This window comes from Sus scrofa, chromosome 15 (genome assembly GCF_054392235.1).
Source record: "Sus scrofa isolate SSC_HxYL_T2T_F1_AM1 chromosome 15, Sscrofa_HxYL_maternal_Yorkshire_Landrace_v2.0, whole genome shotgun sequence".
Classification (NCBI taxonomy): Eukaryota; Metazoa; Chordata; class Mammalia; order Artiodactyla; family Suidae; genus Sus; species Sus scrofa.
In genome coordinates this window covers 86,866,025-86,886,519 of record NC_139397.1, presented here as the reverse complement: position 1 = coordinate 86,886,519, position 20,495 = coordinate 86,866,025, and the positions used below count along the sequence as shown (strand labels likewise).

The 20,495-nt window shown below is 37.3% G+C and overlaps 1 protein-coding gene across 12 annotated transcripts in view; it reads left to right on the top strand.

Annotated features, from left to right (window-relative positions):
* Positions 1-20,495, top strand: part of SCN1A (sodium voltage-gated channel alpha subunit 1) — a 166,508-nt gene that overhangs the window by 68,201 nt on the left and 77,812 nt on the right. For 7 of the 12 annotated variants that reach the window (XM_084999274.1, XM_084999273.1, XM_084999270.1 and 4 more), the window contains exons 2-4: positions 2,324-2,636; positions 16,937-17,057; positions 19,172-19,259. In XM_084999274.1, the coding sequence (XP_084855400.1) occupies positions 2,373-2,636; positions 16,937-17,057; positions 19,172-19,259 (473 nt within the window). In that variant the 5' untranslated portion in view covers positions 2,324-2,372. Of the gene's footprint in view, positions 1-2,323; positions 2,637-16,737; positions 17,069-19,171; positions 19,260-20,495 lie in introns of all 12 variants that reach the window. The other 5 variants (XR_014829471.1, XM_084999278.1, XM_084999277.1 and 2 more) reach the window with 2 other exon arrangements.

Below are 20,495 nucleotides of genomic sequence, written 5' to 3'. Positions count from 1 at the left end.
CAATTTTTAATCAAAAACTAAATAGTTAAAAATAAATTCATACATATATCTATGTTTGTTATCCCTAAATGTTTATTTTAAAATAAATAAATGATGGTATTTTCCTGATGCCTTATGGGAGAAGTAGACTTTTAAGGCAAAATATTCTTTTCCCATTGACTTCAGTTTACTGATTTAATTTTTCTCTTCTTCCAGGCCCTAAGCCGATTGCAGGTAGATTTTAAAAACCTCTGAAAGTTTTATTAGTTCACATAATGGACTGAGAGTTCAAATTTAGATTTACATGCCCTCTTGTTTCTGGTCACCCAGTAAAAAATAGTCATAAACCTCATAGCAATGGGAACCTCCTTCAGTGAAATTTGAAGTTCCTATAAGACCTCTCAAAAGGTAGTTATGGCCGCAATTTTATTGTTGCTGGTTATATATGCCAAAGCTGCAATTAACCGTATCATAGCTTTCTGACCTTAATGAGTTAATGAAGTGTCCAAATAAAACTCATGGCTGCAAGGTAGCTTAGGCTCTGAAATGTTTTGGCTCAGTAATATCCGTGAAATTTGAGCTGATATTAAATGCCTTAAAACAATACATTTGGGATTTGGCCTCTGGCAACAGCTCGAGACTGACTGCTCCATAGAGTTGAGAGTTTTGCCTGAGGTCCTCATAATTTGTTTAGCAGGACAGGACTATAGGATCAGCAAGAATATTACTGCCTTAGTGAAGAAAAGCACTTCAGTTCCTATGGAGCTCAGGGAATTGTCTTCTTTCTGATAATTTTTACCCTGAAATGAGAGAATCCTGCTGTCTCCTGCACCTACGGCTTTCTTCTTCCACCCGCAGCCCAATCTAGTAATTTCTTTTCAGTCAAGTCTGTCTCTCATTCTTAGTCATATAAATGACATTTGTCTAACCTTGGATTGTCTCTTTCTGTGCCTGTTCAAGTAAGCCGACTCTAGCATTGCTAATGACGTGACAGGTCAGTTCTGGTTGTTTCTTTTTTTTTCTTTTCTTTCTTTTTTTTTTTTTTTTTTTTGGTCTTTTTGCTATTTCTTTGGGCCGCTCCCGCGGCATATGGAGGTTCCCAGGCTAGGGGTTGAATCGGAGCTGTAGCCACCGGCCTATGCCAGAGCCACAGCAACACGGGATCCGAGCCACGTCTGCAACCTACACCACAGCTCTCGACAACACCAGATTGTTAACCCACTGAGCAAGGGCAGGGACCGAACCCGCAACTTCATGGTTCCTAGTCGGATTCGTTAACCACTGCACCACGATGGGAACTCCAGTTCTGGTTGTTTCTATCTCAGAATAGATGAAGGCTCAATCAGGACAGCAGTGGCTCTTTCACTGGTCATTAAGGCTGGCTGCAGCAAACTGTTCTGATCAGCTTGGCCAGGAGCCACTTATGAGGATTACAGGGTTGGATTTTATATCCTCTCAGAGACAACTGCCTTTCTACTTCATCCTGTCGGTGAGCTAACTGTGGTCTCTATGAGGATACATCCTCAGCTTCTGGGTGGCTCACAGAGTAAACAACCCATTTGGGACATGGTTGTATTTAGCTAATGTACTTTAATTAAGGCTATACTTGAGCTACTTTCTTAAGTTATGGCATAGTTCCCATCTTGGCAAAGCATAAGAATTAATAAACATGGGACGTTTGACAAAACTTGAGATAGAAATGTCTGTTAAGCCAAACTCATAGAAGCATAAAGTAGAATGGTGGTTGCCAGAAGCTGGGGGAGGGGGAAACGAGGATTTGCTATTCATGGGGCATAAAGTTCCAGTTATGTAAGATGAATATGTTCTAGAGAGCTGCTGGATGACTTCATGCCTAGAGTTGACAATACGCTTTGCATACTTAAACATTTTGTTAAAAGGGTCATTTTTTTTTTTTTTGCTTTTTTTTTTTTTTAGGGCCACCCCCACAGCACATGGAAGTTCCCAGGCTAGGGATCGAACCAGAGGTGTAGCCACTGGCCTACACCACAGCCACAGCAACACAGGATCTGAGCTGTGTCTGCGACCTACACCACAGCTCATGGCAACATCGGATCCTTAACCCACTGAGCGAGGCCAGGGATTGAACCTTCATCCTCATGGTTGCTAGTCAGATTCATTAACCACTGAGTCACAAGGGGAACTCTTTTTTTTTTTTTTAAGAGTCATTTTAAAAAAATAATTTCTGTTTAGTAATTGCACTCGGATTTCATTAGAAACGAATATTTCAACCTTCTTATTCATATTTCATGACAGAGTCTGTAGATTTTAAGACCTTCTCTTAATCTCCTTACAGTATCTGTATCTTTTTTTTTTTTTTTTTTAGAACTTTCATATGCAGAGTAAATGGTGATTAAAATGTGCAGGATGACAAGATGGAGCAAACAGTGCTTGTACCACCAGGACCTGACAGCTTCAACTTCTTCACCAGAGAATCTCTTGCGGCCATTGAAAGACGCATTGCAGAAGAAAAGGCTAAGAATCCCAAACCAGACAAGAAAGATGACGATGAACATGGCCCAAAGCCAAATAGTGACTTGGAAGCTGGAAAGAACCTTCCTTTTATTTATGGAGACATCCCTCCAGAGATGGTGTCAGAGCCGCTGGAGGACCTGGACCCCTACTATATCAATAAGAAAGTGAGTGTTGTTTATCAGTCATATTTTGCTGCTAATTGCCTACAGTATACTTTGGACTGTTATAGCACCAGTAGTCTAAGCACAACTAAGTTAGCACAAAATCTAAGTGTCCTTCTGTTTAAGAAATAAAACACATTTGCATGTATTTATGCATATACATGAGAAATAAATTGATCATATCATAACAGATGGAGCTGTCCCAACTGCACCACGACAGATAACTAAAAATAAAAAAAAAAAAATAGTTGTAGGCAGCTAAGTTAACAAGTTAAAAAATTCTGCCCAGAGATTGTATTTACTATTTCTGGATTTTCCGTACCTGGAAGTCCTGAAAGTATCACACTTTATAAAGACTTCAAAAATGTTAGTATTAATTTCTTATGGAACAAAATTTGATGCCACAAGCATTTTCAATTTCTGTATCATACATAATACATTAGTTAACTTCCTGAAGAAACTTTTTTACTTGGAAAACAACATTCCTATACAAACTACAGTTTTAAAAGTTATTTAATCTTTTGGTTTCCAAGATTGATATTGGTAAGAACTAACAAATACATAGTATTCTAAAGAACATATAGATGATATTAAATACTCATGCTTGAAGTGAATACTTTATACTAAACATTCAACCTTTCCTTATGACCATGATTTCACCAAACCAAGAAGAAAAGTGTAGAAAAAGATAAAATCAAAAAAGATTATTGTGTTGCGTTTAGATTATATTTAAGACTGGTTAATTTGCACCATTTTGTTATCTTTTTCACCTAAAACAATGTATTTGTCAACTCTTGCTGGAAAGGTATAGCACAAAGATTGTAATTAAGCAGATGGAATCTCTTAGTTAAACACTGGCCTTAAAATTACCCCCCAACCTTTCAAGAATGTTCTTGGTCACTGACACAGTTCTGTGCCAAGTTAATCTTTATCAAATGCATGTGTTTGGCAGTTTTAGTATGTGGATTTGAGACCATTTTGTAAGTCACTTCTCATTGACCACCACAGCTTTCAGAGGTAAAACCTCATTATGTTCAGATTTTTTTTTTTTTAAGTTTTCAAGATATAGCCAGTTTAAGTATAACACATTGTCCTTTTTAAAAATTGATTTGCCCATTTTACAGTGAAGAGGTTAATCATTTTTCCTTAGATTCATTATCTTTTATTTAAATTTGCTTTTTAACATTGTATTATTAAATCTTAATAGGTAAGCAATTATCTGTTTCATAACTGCCATTTAAATTATGAGAAAAAATTCACTTTATCCTTAAATCAGTCCTTTGGAAATTAATTTAATATGATATCTGAAAAGCTAAAGCCCCAATTAAGCAAACTATGAGGGATTTATTTGTATAAAAAAAGTAAAAATGTAGATATTATTCAAACATTTTAACTTATTTAAAATTACTTTACGGGAGTTCTCATCATCATGGTCCTGGCTCAGCAGTAGAGAACCCAACTAGTATCCATGAAGATGTGGGTTCAATCCCTGGCCTGGCTCAGTGGGTTAAGGATCCAGTGTTGCCAGTGAGCTGTGGTGTAGGTCGCAGATGCAGATGCAGCTCAGATCCTGTGTTACTGTGGCTGTGATGTAGGCTGGCAGCTGCAGCTCCAGCTTGACCCCCACCTGGGAACTTCCATATGTTGAGGGTGCAGCCCTAAAAAGACAAAAAAAAAAAAATTACATTACTATTGAAGCAATGACTCTAATGTGTTCTAGACAGAAATTCCTTAACACTAGAGTATGTTACTTTATAGCCATTGGACCTATCCAGTCTATTCAGAGCCACTCTTACCATGGATGAGTGGGCTCCATCCTCAGCATGCATTTTGCTGCCCCCAGACATCCAGCCCCCACTTCTTCAGTAGTAATCGCCATCTAAAAATTATTAAAGCTACCCACAGTCTACCACTTCATCAAATGGGGTTGAAATCTAGCATCCCCGTTCCCATGTTGTGTCCTTATTTGTGAAACAATATATGAATACATTGAGAAGGACCAAACCAATGCAGGTTGACAAGGGCAGCTCTTCTTCAGATAGAAAACAGATCATCCAATCACTCTTTTTCTTTAAATTAAAACATTTTCAGACTGATAAAAGTTGTCATCTTAACAGGCTATCTCCAAACAAATCTGTCCAGGATTGGTTTATAATGAATGAGATATAACAAAGGATATAAAGGCAGTTGGAAAGCAACAATCAGGTAAACTCTTCCAAACGGTTAAAAGAAAGGTATTAAAACTGAGGGTACAAGACCAACTGTAAAGGAATGACTAGTCAGCCAGATTCTTATGCTGAAGTCACCCCTATAAAGTTTGTTAGGTTCACATTCAAACTTGCCTTTAACATCTTCTGTCCTTATCTTCAAATGCACATTGTGTGAGGAAGGAAAAATATTTTGGCATTTTGGAACAAATCACAGTGTGCAAGTAGCACAACCTGATAAGAGAAATATTGTTATCAGGAAGGAGTTTTCCCCAAGGTGAGGCACAGCTATTGATTTCACATTGAACTGACATTCAGCCAAGTCTTCAAATGGAAGTCATTCAATAGAAATACAAATGAAAGTTCCTGCAGGACTCAAATCCTTAAAAACTAACATGGCATTCTTAGGACACATGATTGAGCTACGTGTTTGCATTTTCAAGCTGTAAAACTTTATATCGTTGCATGTACGTTCTTTCCTAGGCTTAAATTTTCTTTCATAATTGGATTATTTAGGTACTGAGGAACAGTCTTTAAATTCTAAATTAGTTTCAGAAGTTGGAATGCTTAGAATAATAATAATGTTTTAAAAATAATGATTATTTCCTTTGCTATTTGATGACCAGTTTCATTTTAATGACTTGTGTATCTGAGGCACACATGCACAGTGCTCCCAGCTTAAATAAAGAGTCTAATGGTGGAAATGTCCCTGGGGAAGATGCTTCTTAGGAGATTTCCCACCATTGCTGATATAGGGGGTGTGGGTTTTATTGCTTGAGTGAGTTGGAGTATGCAAATATTAATCAGGCTAGTGGCTCCCCTAGGGCTTAACTCAAATATAATACTCAATGTGTCATTTGTGTCTATATACCAAGTCTCTAGTTTCTTTCTTTAAAATATATAGAATAAGCAAAGCAATGTTATAGAAATGTTAGCAGAATTATGTCATGTCTTAGGTTAAAGTACAGTTAAAGTACGTCTATATGAGGAATTTACGTGTAAGGAGAAGGACACAAACCACAATGAAGGTCTCTATGATCTTCAACAGAGACAGTGTCAGCTTATGGAAAAATCACTGCTGATGGTGTATTTTCAGATGGCATTTGCTCACATATTTTTATCTTCTTCGTCCCAGTTTAAAATGTATAAATTACATAATGTCTAAAATTTCTGCTAGAATTGTTAAAGTAGTTTAATCCACAGTTAGTGATACTGTTGTAGTAACTAAAGAAATAGTAGCAAATGTCTCATGAACGTTCCTGGTACACAGAAGCATCCCAGACCCTCAGATGTTTTAGGGCTCCAGAAGTCCAAGGTAAGGACTAAAGAATAAAATAACGGTGTTATCAGAATGGAGTCACAAAATTTTCCATACCATGTTAGCTCTGGTCCGGTGATCTTCAGAACATGATTCTAGATTGGGTCCCTTTTGTTTGTTTATTTCTTTTAGCTGTGTGGCAAGGCACATTTTAGCTTGTGAACACACCTTTATTTCCTCATGGGATTTTTTTTTTTTTCCCCACAGTTTCCTTTCCTAGCTTCAGTTGATTTTGCACCATTTGGTTATACATTCAAATTCTTCACCCACTCTTTATTACAGAAAACATCCTTCTCATGTTCTTCTTAAAATTACAGATGACTCATTAGTACCATGGAAGGAAAGATCCTTTTGACAGTGTACTGGAAATAGAATGAGGGATTTTAGATCTGTAGTGAAAATGGATGTTTGTTAATTATGGGCTGTAGAAATGTATCCATTTAAAAATGTATTCTTTCCTTGATTATCTCATCAACCATTTAAAGACACTATTCTCCCTTTTCACCAGGTCTTCTAAAAGAGGTGCACACCCCCTCTTTATTGGGGCTACATGAAGAATCACACAGGAACTTGTGACTTTAAATTTGTGACTGGTTTGTCATTGCCATGGGAGTTTTTAATTGTTTTATTTGGTAGAGAGAGTTATTTTGTTTTTAATTGGGATTGTGAAGTTTTTCTTGCAAAAGTAATTTAAAAGAACATCAGAAAAATAGATGGCAAAATCTCATGATACCATTAATTGTCATATGGACAGTCCTCTTTTTTTTTTTTTTTTTTTTTTTTTTTTTTTTTTTTTTTTTTTTTTGGCTGCACTCATGGCATGCAGAAGTTCCCTAGCCAGGGATTGACTGATTCACAGCAATGACAATGCCAAGTCCCCAGTGACTAAGTTGCCAGGGAACGCCTATGATTTTTCTTTGCATATTATTAGTTCCTCTAGAATTATCAGTCACCCAGGCTCACCCTTACACAGAGCAGTGTAGTTCACTTCCAAATCTTTCTTCTACCCACCAATTATTTTTTCCTTATGTCCCTTTCTTTTTTGTCACCTCCCCATCTTTGCCTCAGAAACAATCCAAGATGATGAAGTTGGTAGTGAAATAATGGTTAACATTTATTTAGTACTTGTCATATTAGTGAGATTCCCTTCAAATGTAAGTGACCAAAACCCAACGGAAACTAGTTCTTGGAAATAAACAAAACAAATAAATGCATGCGAGGGATAAATCTGGTCTTAATATCAAAGGATCTGGTACTACAACAATGTCATCAGACACAATCCTTTTCCATTTTTGGCTCTACTTTCACCTATGCCGACTGCATTCAAAAGATGGCTCTTCCACAGAATGGTAGAAATAGCTACAAGTAGCACTAAACTAATATCCTGCAACCTTGTAACCCCAAGAAAAAGAGCTCACTTTTTCTTCAAACAGTTCTAGCAAAACTTTTTTTAGTCCTGGAATTTGTTCTGATTAGGTCACATGGCCTCTTCTGAACCAATCACTGTAGCCAAGGGTTTGTGATCATCTCATTTGACAGAGCATCACATGTTACCAGTAGCCAAGGGTTTTTGATCATCTCACTTGACAGAGCATCACATGTTACCAGTAGCCAAGGGGTGCATCAGCTTCACTGAAGCCACATGGCCAGACAATGAGGCAGAGGTCAGCTTCCATGGCTTGTCACTCTGCTACCCAGGGTTTGTATTCACTGTGTTAATGATACCAGAGGAAAAGAAAAGTCAGTGATGGAATCTAAATAAGCCTGTCTCTGCTTTTCCTGTCTCTTTACTTAGACCACTTTACAAACTGTACTTTTCATTTCCTGGGCTGGCATTATTTCCCAAACCTGACTTGTTGCTTCACTACTTCTGCTCAATCAAGGGCATCCCCTGCCTTTGTAAAAACTAAAATCTTTGAAACTCAATGGGTCTGGGTCAGCTTCCAACATAATTAGAAAATTACATTTTCCACCAGATTCTAGTAGGGTAATAAGTACTGTTTTTTCGAAGAAGATATATTTGGGGAAATTAAATAGTGTGCCTCTGTAAAGAAATGACATTTTTTTCTTTTTTGGCCATGCCACGGCATATGGAGTTCCAGGCAGGGATAATATCTGACACTGTTGCAGCAAAGTGGGATCCAGATCCTTAACTCACACGGGATTGAACCTGTGTCTTGCTGCTGCAGAGATGCCACTGATCCCACTGTGCCATAGCAGGAACCCCAAGAAATGACATTTAAATTGAGATCTCAAAGGTAGAAAGAAGAAGGGAGAAATGTCTTCTAGGAAAGGGGAATAGCCTTCAAGAAGACATATAAGGAGTACTGTCATGGCGCAGTGGAAATGAATCCGACTAGGAACCGTGAGGTTGTGGGTTCAATCCCTGGCCTCGCTCAGTGGGTTAAGGATCCGGTGTTGCCATGAGCTGTGGTGTAGTTCTCAGACATGGTTCGGATCTGGTGTGGCTATGGCTGTGGCATAGGTTGGCAACTGTAGCTCTGATTCAATCTCTAGCCTGGGAACCTTCATATGCCACGGGTGCGGTCCTAAAAAGAAAAAAGAAAAAAAAAAAGACATATAGTATAGTGGGACTGAAATAAGTAAAAGGAGAGCAAGATGTGGTTGGGGAGGTGGGTCTGGGGCTAGGTACACCTTTCAGTACATCTTAAAGACTTTGAAGTTTAAGGGCAAAAGGAATTCTCAGAAGGCTTTGGGTAGAGAAGTGACAATATCCACTTCACATTTTTAAAGATCAAGTGGGAAGTCTTTATGGAGGCTTGGTCTAGATTTTTAACAATGAAGTCAAAAAAAATGGGCGGGATCAAAATCTGTTTTGGAGGTGTGATGTTTAAGTATCAGGTGGGAGCAAATGGATGGCATTATTTTCAGAATATAAACTTGGGGAGGAAGATAGCCAGCAGCAAAGTTCCAGTGTGAAAACTGGCACTGCTTTCAAATATGTAAGTGTTTGCATGTGTATATATTTTGTGTATATATTTAAGAATCAGACAGGCACATATTTTTAATATTTTAATCCTTGTGTTTATAAGACACTTGAGATTCTTTAAGGTACTCACATGTTTTATTTCATTTCATCCTTTAAACAACCATGAGGTTAGTATTTTTACCATCTTCTCCATTCAGATGTAGAAATTGACATGGGATAATTTGTCAGAAATTCTCACACAGCTAAGTCTGCAATAAAACTGGGCCTCCTATTAGTCAATGAAAAATTAATTGAGCATATAATAGTGTACCACACCCATGATATGAACTGAAGATACAGGGTTGAAAAATATTTGACTCTCAGATTTTATCTTTTCACCCGTGGTTATAATTTTTCCCCTACATCTGAGATAAAGGCAGAGGCATTAGTAACCCTGGCTGATGGGAGCCAGTGGGGCACCTCCTATGAGGCCATCTCCAGCACTGGCCTCACTGCAGCTATTCTACCCAGATAAAGCCTCGGGGCAAGCAATTTTACAGACTCTTCTCTGGCATATATTTTCTCCTTTGCCTGAACTTAAAACAAAGACAACAAAACTATGAGGCACTGAGCCCACAGACACATTTTGTTTGCCTCATACAATATTGTTAAAATTTTGAATTAGTTTCTGAGATTTATAAATTGGAAGATTGCATGTACACACACACGTCTAATCATGCATATTTAGGATTTCTTATACCACATCAGATCTGTATACCAACAATTGGCAGGTCTCTCACACTGCCTGGCATCTGTGGGGATTTTGGTTTGTGATCCCTGGCTTCAAGACCACTGTGCAATTAGGTGAAGGCTGGGTATTAAAGCTTGGTGGGCCACAGGCTGGCACAAGTCCACAGGTTGTTCTTTAGGCCGATTATCCCTTGCCTAAGGGGAAAATAGAATGAGACTAGGAGAGAAAACATTTTTAAAAAATATGGCACGCTCCCTTCAGAGTCAGGTAGAGAACAAAAGCTTTCCATCCCCCAGGAACCCAGAAAAGGAGGGAAATCTTGGCCTGAATTGACAAGTTATAAAAAATAGGCAAGGAAAGAAAGGTGAGACCATTTAGAGAGCTCACAGGGAAGAAAAAAAGAATTAAATGCCATGGAACTAGCCCGGCACAAGAGGTGTCACCAGAGATGTGTACTAATCATGCTCACTGGAGCCTCTTGACGTTCTATGCAGTTCTTTGAACCCGAGCTCTGAAGCATCTCTCTTCCTGCCACACAGTTTCATTCTTCCCTTTCCTGCTGGAACTTAAGCCCTCAGCTTAGAGCTAGTAAAAGATTAAGCTCACTTCTGGCAGGAGACGGAGCCAGGAAACCTCCGTAGTTTGAACATCAGGCATCAAAGGGGAGAAGAGGTGTACCTTGCAGCCCAGCTGAAAAGTCTGTTACCATTTTCAGAGTCACACTTTTCTCATACACAGTGATAAAGTTCCGCAGTGTCATTATATAGAATTCTGTTTCATTAGGAATTACATAGGCTTTTGAATCTATGTGTAAAAAAAGTATATCTATATTTATATAGATATTAATTTTCTTTGGGAAAAGGTGTCCAAAGTTCCAAACAATTGACTTCCAAACACATTTTTTGGATCACAGTGTAGGTACAAGTTGAGGTTGCCTGTTTAAATTTTGAGGCTAAGGCATAAATGTAATCAACCGTTAGTGATTCTACATTTTTCTGTTGTTCACAGTCATAGCTCATCTTCCTCTGTTATTTTTTGCTTTTGCCACTATATTTACATTAAGGGCAGACAAATTCAGTAAACTTGGAGTTAATTTTTCAAAAACTAACTCAGCAATTAGATAAAGGGGAAGGATTTTAATCCAAGGGCGCAACATAAACATTTGGTAATAAAAACATACTCACAGCCCTTCCACTGCAGAATCATTTGAGTTATTTATTAAAAGCACAGAATAGGGAGTTCCCCTCGTGGCGCACTGGAAATGAATCCAACTAGGAATCATGAGGTTGCAGGTTCTACCCCTGGCCTCGGTCTGTGAGCTGTGGTGTAGGCCAGCAGCTGTAACTCAGATTAGACCCCTAGCCTGGGAACCTCCATATGCTGTGAGTATGGCCCTAAAAAAAAAGTAGAGAATACAAGGCATCAGAAATTGACCTACTGAATTGGAGTCACAGCACCTCTGTGCGGTTTAGTGTATCTTTTCCCATTTTTCAAAAGAGTCAAATGAGTCACAGGAAAGTTGGTAATTTGCCTAGGATATCACTGCTGGAAAGTAGCCCAGGCAGGTTTTGAGCCAGGAAACCAACTCCAGAATCTTCACTCTTCATAACTACATAAATTCAGACAACTCCTTCTTATATTTTCCAGTGTTGCTTTCCATATTATTAAGCTTTGATTGCCAGGGGTGTTTATCTGTTTGAGTTTTGTTGTTGTTGTCTTTAAAGCCAGAAATGATTTTTACCTGGCAAGGCTTGCTGAAGAGACTAGGACCTGGCAGTACAACAAATGGTATATGCCCAGGTGTGTGGTGCACAATACACTAGACATTAGTCATGTGTGGCTACTCTACTTGAAATGTGGCAAGTCCAGATTTTGAAGACTTAGAATCAATATGAAAAGAGGATGTAAACTATAGCAATAATTTTTAATACTGATGTCATCTCCAAATGATAATATATTGGATATATTGGGTTAAAAATATAAAAATGAATTTTAGCTGCCTTTTTCTTTTTTTAAACATGGCTTTAGAATATTTAAAATCACATATGTGGCTCAGATTCGTAGTTGACGTTGTATGTCTATTGGACAGCTCTGGTCTAAATAAATCTTTACTTTACCCGTCTAGATTTTTTTCTTTTAGTATAGACAGTTGAATATTTACTAGTTTTTAAGCCTCTTGGGGTCATAACTTACTACTTACCCTAAGCTATTTGGGATCTTTGTTTTCCCTATCAACTTTAGCACAGAGCTTTGCAAATATGGTACTAAGCAGTTAACACACATCTTTGCATTGAAGTCACTTGAATTAACAATTGGGCTGAGAACTAGGTCCAGGCTGCTTTCCAGGTCTCTGCAATGCTCATACTTATAAACAGCTCATCATATAAAGACTCAATAGATGCTACTTGAGTTTGATAACTATATGCAAAAAGATAAGCGACAAGCCTAGGATCAACATCTAGTTTATAAAGACTTACATTCTACAAATGTATCTTTACAATGATTTTTATATACAAAATATCATTTATAATTCAGTCAAAATACTGTTTTGAAGTCTGAGGCACCATATTATTCACAGGTTAAAATGATTTCATGAATTTTCTACAGTCTTGGGCTGTAAAAAGAAAAAGAAAAAAGATACTGTCTCAAGCTGGATACTACGGTATCAACCTTTTCTCCTCCACCACCAATTTTTGAAGTGTTCCTTTTCTATTGAAATGACTTAATGCAATAAAATTATCCTGAGTAGTTATGTTAATGATATTTTTATTGAACTAATTAGACTTTAAAAATGCTAAGATATTTTAATAAGCCATCTAGTATATTCTTTCAAAAACTCAACACTGAACTTATACACTTAAAGTGGTTAAGACGGTAAATTTTGTGTTACATGTATTTAATCACAATTAAAAAATTTAGAGGGAAAAAGTAAAAAATAGCATTCAGATGAACAGTTCAAAAATCTTGATTTGCTTAGAGGTACATAACATTAGTTTATACAATTTAAAGTACAGTAACATCGTGGCTAGTCTTTCATTCTTTCCTTTTTGATCCCTTATCTGTGAAATCAGGAAGACAAATATCTATGTTTGAAAGTTCTAGGGTTTCTTGACCACTTGTAAGCAAACAGTGTTCCCTTCTGACTCTCTTCTTGCTTCAATACAATGAGTACCATTATTCAGGAAAATGTGTATTTGAGGAGTTCCCGTCGTGGCTCAGTGGTTAACAAATCTGACTGGGAACCATGAGGTTTCGGATTCAATCTCTGGCCTTGCTCAGTGGGTTAAGGATCCAGCGTTGCTGTGGCTGTGGTGTAGGCTGGCGGCTACAGCTCCGACTAGACCCCTAGCCTGGGAACCTCCATGTGCCTCGGTGCGGCCCTAAAAAAGCAAAAAAAAAAAAAAAAGAAAATGTGTATTTGACAGTCGTCAGAGGTAAGTATCCTTTCATTAATCCTTAACACTTATAAACTAAAGGTTTGGCTTCTTGGCTGTTCAAGTAAATATAAGGAAGATGGATACAGACAGATGAGGAAATAGATATCAGATCAGTTACAAGTATTAAGTTTGAAGTTCTAAGTGGCACATACATAAAAATGGTAACAGATTCAAGATTCTAATATTGGATTGCTAAGTCAACTGTTTTATATAAATCCATAAATGCTTTATTTTATTTTTATTTTTTATTTTTGTCTTTTTGCCATTTCTTGGGCCTCTCCCGCTGCATATAGAGGTTCCCAGGCTAGGGGTCGAATTGGAGCCATAGCTGCCAGCCTACACCAGAGCCACAGCATCACTGGATCCCAGCCGCGTCTGCAACCTACACCACAGCTCACAGCAACACTGGATCCTCAACCCACCGAGCCAGGCCATGGCTCATGGTTCCTAATCGGATTTGTTAACCACTGAGCAACGACGGGAATGCCCATAAATGCTTTAAAGCAACGTTTATGTAGTTTGTATGTAAGTATATACGTTTCAACTGGGAACAGCAAAGTCCTCACCGAAGAAACCCTATGCACTGGTCACTTAATGCTGGTCTTATTGTCAGCTTCCTAGGAGCTCTATCAAGGATGTCTCATCTATATGGTTTGTGAAAAAAGTAAAGGAGAACAAATACTGTCATATGGTAAAATTTTATTCCATTACACATTCTAATTGTAAGTGTTCACATATGGCACACATAATTTCTTGTAAGTATGAAGTAAAAACACATTCTTTGAGTTTTATAAGTAAATAAAGGGAGCACACCCTAAAGATCAGTACAAGTTTCCATCTAAGGCTGGAATAATTGAGAATCATGTCCTTTCGCTTTTAACTCTTGTGTCAAAGTATGAATTCCTCCGTGTGAAAGGACTTTTAGAATTATCTATCAGCGTCAGGGGTGCTATGGCTTTCATTAGCTTCAACTTACTGAGTTCTTGCCCTTTGCCCTACCTTTTGGGGCTCCTCTCTGTTAAATTTCTGAGTCTTGCTTCTCTTTCTTTTTGGCCCTCAGGACAAAATTTTCTTTGGTCTTCCACCCTTTCTTTTCGCCTCTGCAACTTTGCCTTTGGCTTCATCACCCCTTCCTCCATCTTTTCTGCTTTCTTCTTCCTCTGTTACATCTGTTCATGGTCTGGGTTGGAGGCCAGCCACACAACAGAGTCACAGGAGATGGCTTCTGCATGCGTCTTATCTCCTCCAGATGAGCTGGATTGATTGTTCTTATCCACTGAGCTACAGTCAGTACCATCTTCATCTCCCTCTCCCTCAAGCTCATGATTTAGGTCCCCTATAGACTATAGCTTCCTCTTCTATTCCAAAATTAGGCTTGTAATGTTATTTGAAACAAAGGAATTCTTATTTTTAAAATATATTCTGCATTATGTTTTACTGGCTCTCCCGTCCTAACCCACAATATTTCTGTCAGGTTTTGCTCAGCATAATTTTGGGAAAAGGAAGCACATGCAGTAGGTTTGCAAGGTGGACTGTATTCTGTCCTGAATTAGCTCACCCTAGGCCTTTCTGTGTCCTTGCATGTATGAACTCTGCAGGGCAGAGGCGTTTGCATTGCACAAGTCTGTTCATGTTTTATGATCTTACCATGTCATTTAGGGCCAGAGGCACTGAATGAATCAGAGAAAAGAGGCACTAAATATTGTAGCCATAGGCGAATGCTCCTTCAGTAAGCACAAGAGAAGCTCTCTCCTCCTACAAATGGACTTGGAGATATAGTTTTCCTTGTATTCTGGACCTACAATCCTTCAAAGATGAAAGTGGAAACATAGGGTCAAAGCTGGATGTAGAGCAATGCTTCTCAAACTCTCTGTTGTGAAGGTGAGGTCACTATAAAATACAATAAAATTAATTTCCAGTAAATGGCAATTAAAAACAGACCCATGAGGTGCCTCATTCTTTTTATTATTATGACATTCAATGGATATAAAATTACTTTGTCTAATTGTCTTACATGTTTCTAATCGCTGCTCTCAATGTCTTGTCACATATCAGGAACAATTTGGAGACCAGCACTGTTTGGGGGGATCATTTCCACAGCCTTGATTTGGGGCACTCCTGCAAAGGCCAGCTGGAAAGTGCTATTTTCACACAGTAACTCAGTTAATATTTTGGAATGATTACTCGAATTTAGAAAACCCTGAAGGTAGAGGGAAAAAGAAATGAGAAATCTATGAATGACCTGAAGACTAAATGTAGAGAATAATCCAAGGACTCTTAGTAGAAAGTAAACATAATGGGGAGTTCCCGTCGTGGCGCAGTGGTTAACGAATCCAACTAGGAACCATGAGGTTGCGGGTTCGATCCCTGCCCTTGCTCAGTGGGTTAACGATCCGGCGTTGCCGTGAGCTGTGGTGTAGTTTGCAGACGCGGCTCGGATCCCACGTTGCTGTGGCTCTGGCGTAGGCCGGTGGCTACAGCTCCGATTCGACCCCTAGCCTGGGAACCTCCATATGCCGTGGGAGCGGCCCAAGAAATAGCAACAACAACAACAAAACAACAACAAAAAAGACAAAAGACAAAAAAAAAAAAAGTAAACATAACGTTAATGCTTGCTAGGTTGTAATTTATCTAAACATGTAAGCATCCTAAGGCAGAAAAAATGAATATTTGAAGAATAGGTGAATTTAAATTTGAAAGATTTGAAGTTTCCTTCCCAAGCTATGTTCTTCATAGAGAAATAGTCTTCTCCTCTCCACTTTCCTGTGATCTGAATATACAGAAATTGGGTCCTAAGAAATACTAAGTCAGAATCCTTGTACACGATTGTATGTTTCTGCTTTGTCTTTTTGTTGTTGCTGCTTGTTTGTTTATCTACACACTGCTAATTGTGCTCAAATATGGCTAATTTTTGGAATGCCAATGCATTCACCTTCATTGATCCTAGATTCTGCAGGGGCTTTGAGCTTTTACTCTATGCTAAGAAAGCACTGCATTGAAATAGGCAGTCAATTGGAATTGGAATTCAATGTGTCAGCTAACTCAGAAATCCCAGTACAGAATTTAGCACTCCTGGTCAACAGATACTCTCCAGGGAACCTGGCCTCCAGAAATCAATTATTGGACTATATCCATCTAACCCAAGAGTGGCTTTGATGGTGGCTGTTTTCATTTCTATTACAAGTAGAGTGATAATGTTTATTTTATAAGCATAAATGGTAAAAGAATGTTTATTTCAAAAATAGTATCGGTTTTATTACGTGATTTTGCATTCTACAGCATTTATTTTCAAGATACTTGATATGGGAAAGCTGACATTGATATAAAAAGAATATAATGTCTTAAGATTGGTAAAATGAAATGTGCACCTATTTAAGACTTTGATCAAACTCAGATATTTAAAACATTAAGAAATTAAACAAGTTTTCTTGGCTTAATATCTTATGTACAATCAAATTTCAGGTAAGTATCAAGTCAAAGGGAAGTGACACCATTGGATGTCGTGTCTGGTGAAGAAGAGATCCAGGAACAGTTTGTCTTCATGGTGTACTTCAGAAGTTACAAAATTGGAATAATTCATTATGACAGATAACGGAAGGTGGGCAATAGAGTGTAAATGGTTTATGCTTTTATACTTCTATGTTGTGTTCCTATCTTACAGACTTTTATAGTATTGAATAAAGGGAAGGCCATCTTCCGGTTCAGTGCCACCTCTGCCCTGTACATTTTAACTCCCTTCAACCCTCTTAGGAAAATAGCTATTAAGATTTTGGTACATTCATATCCTTTTCAAGTGATCAATATTAACTATTTGTACATAATCTATAAGTGCTTTGCAGCTAAATATAAACTTAAGTTAGGAAATGTCCATATTCTGTGGTTTTATCATTCTCTTTTTGTATTTTCTTTTGTCATACAAGCATTATTCTTAAAATTTATTGCTCACATGGATGTCACTGAAACTTTCAAAATCTTTAACATTATAAATATATATATATACTGTACATATATCTCTTTCAAATATATATCAGTCATTAACATCATATATATATCCTTCTAAAAATACATGTATCAAGTGCTAAAAATCTAATGTAAAATAGCCATACTTACTTTTACAATATTGTACCAAGCTTATGATTTTCTAGAATTTGCAGGGACTAATGATATAATAACAAAAAGTCTACATCCAAAGCCAAGTGTAGACATATCTATAATATAAAGCATTTTAGTGTACTTTAGCATTAACCTTTAAGCCTATTTTCCATGGGAGAAGGTCAGGGGGCTTTGGCCAGTTTTTAGCTAGTTTTTGAACTTTCCCAATGAAATCTGTGAATGAAGTACTAAAATATTGGCTGAATTTCAAATTTAAGTCATTGAATTATGACTACTGTGTGAAATTGATTGCTTAGTAAAGACTTTGGAAGTTAATGAAAGAAGTTGAGATTGTATTTCCAAGTGGCCTTTAGGGATTTGGCTTTGTGGCTCTTACTGGTGTTAAAAAGGACTCTGCAACTAAATTCATTTGTTCATATTCATTGGCAAATACTTTCACTTCTGATTATATCTCATTTGATGGCTTTGGCAATAATATAGAAATACTGTTGTAATGCTCATAAACTTATACTATCTGATTTTTTTAAAGGGTTATAACACTCTAAAACATTCTACTTTCAAACTAATAGCAAGATATTCCTTAGTGGCATAGATATAGTATTATTAAAATTCAAAGATTTGAAATATAAAATTCATATATTCATTTTTACGTTTATGGAGGTTTCCTTATACTAGTTTGTGTTCCTGCTGCCACCATGTGGTCATTTGATGGAAACTTTCTTTTTCACTTAATGGAAAATTTTGCTTTGGCAGTAAACTGTAGTTGAAAGAATATTGGATGTGAAAGCCAAAAACCTGTGTTCTAGTCCTTGGCCAAGCTATCTAATTTCTCTAGAGCTTAGGTCTTATTTCTCTGAGTTCTAAAATACAGGGATTAAACTAGTTGTTTTTCAAGGTCCCCTTCAGCTTCATAATTCTGTTATGTCATAGTCATTTATTTTAGCTAACACTTAGATCATGTCTTCTAATATACAGACCTGTTCCAAGTACTTCATACACATTAATCCATTTAAACTGAACCTAAAACTGATGAGTTCCATAGGAACTGATTAGCTCCATTGCACAAACGTCAGTAGAGACATAAGAAGGTTCAGCGGCACAGAGAGGCTGAGTGACTTGACCAAATTACTTTTATGTTGCTAAGATCACTTATGTTGAATATTAATTACATTCTCATCATGTTAATAGCCTTCAAGAGCATTCACGTTCAGTCTTATGCAATGCTGCTACACATTGTACAAACTCAGTTAAAATAGAGCAACCCAACACTAGATACCGTGCTGTAGTTTGACTATATACACTTTTTAATGTACTGAACTATATTGTACCCATGTATTTAAGAAATTACCATACTGCAGAGTTGTACCTTCCTCAACAGTTTAATATTTTAATTAACCAAAGTAGTTCAAATCCATGCTCCCTGCTCAAAAACTACAACTCCAGAGTGCCCACGGTGTTCCCACTAAAGGTTCTGGGAGGTAGATTGATTCAATAATATTAGCAAAAGCAACACTTTATATATAAATCTTCCTCATTAAATTATCTCATTTAATCTATATAACATTATCTCATTTAATCTATATAACTACTCTGTGAGGATGATCTTATGACCCAAATTTTACAGATGACTAATAAACTGAAATTTAAAGAAATGAGATGACTTGCCACAGCATACTTGTCACTGTGGCTAAACTGCAGATTGAGCTTTTTCAGTGTTTATTTTATTTAATATAATATGTGGATTTGGGTTTTCTTTTGTGTGTTCCTTAACAATAACCTACATTATTCAGCATGCTAATTATGTGCACCATTTTGACGAACTGTGTGTTTATGACGATGAGTAACCCTCCTGACTGGACAAAGAATGTAGAGTAAGTTCACCTTATGCTTTAAACCACCTCTGTGAGTATGTACGTGTGTGTGTGTGTAGATAAATAGACATATAGACATATTTGTCTATTATATGTATTTAAGATTTAATATCTCTCCTTAATTTGTACTTGGTGGTTGCCAGAAGCTCATCATTCTTGATCACTTACCACTCTGCCTTTAATCTTCAGTGGCCAAAGCAAATGTGATGAGAGTCATTTCAGGAAGGAACCATTATGGTGGTTCCAGTTAATTTCCAGATGAATTCAGTGAGTCTTACATATGCCTCAAAGACAGTATTGAGCCTCACGAAGTTTTCACTTCCATCAGGTGCAGCCACTCCATACCAAGCCTATATCAGTTTCAAATATGGTCACCAAAAAATGAGCTGAAAAAAATCTCCAAATTTGGGATTTTCAAACTTACAGATTCAGTAGACTGAGGGCTAAGCTAATTGAAGTGAAAATTCTAGGAAGTAAATGCACTTTACTAACAATTCTAACAGGTTCTGCTCTGGGATACTTTTGAGGGGAGAAAGGCCAAATTTGTGATAAGTGCTGTTGGAGCTGCCTGTGTGGTCAGCTGCCATTGTTACTCTGTGGCTGCTGACCCTTCAAACAACAACCGTGGGGCCATTCCCAAGTGCCTTTTCCCTTCCTGGACACTTCCATGTTGGAGCCAATCAAAAAAGGCATAAAGATTCTGAGGGAAATAAAAAATTGACATACGAAGGATTCCTACCGTATTAACACTAATATGTAAGGCCCGAAGGTCTCAAGTCACCCTCGTTTCTGTGATTTTAACCTTCAGCTTCTGAGTTGAAGATTTAAACTTCAGAAACATTTAAGTTTCTACTTGGGAATATCTATATTCTTACCATTCAAACTGAGCAGAAGATTTAAAACTTTGGAAATATCTAAGTTTCTAATCTCTCAATATTTTATTCTAAATTAAATTTTCTTATGACCCTAGAATTATCCACTTCGATGTTAGCAAAATTCTTTTGCCGAGTAGGTTAACCTATCTTATCTTGAAGGAAGAGAAAGACTTAAGACCTACTAATTTGTTAATATTCCCTCATTCATAAAACATGATTGAAATTGAGTTTTTTAATTTCCTAAAGGAAAATCATTTTATGCTTCTGCAGTCTTATTGACTGTCTGCTCCATCATGTTCATGTCCTGGGTAGTTCTCAAGAGATTTTGTTCATTTATGTCAATACTAAGACATTTCAGACA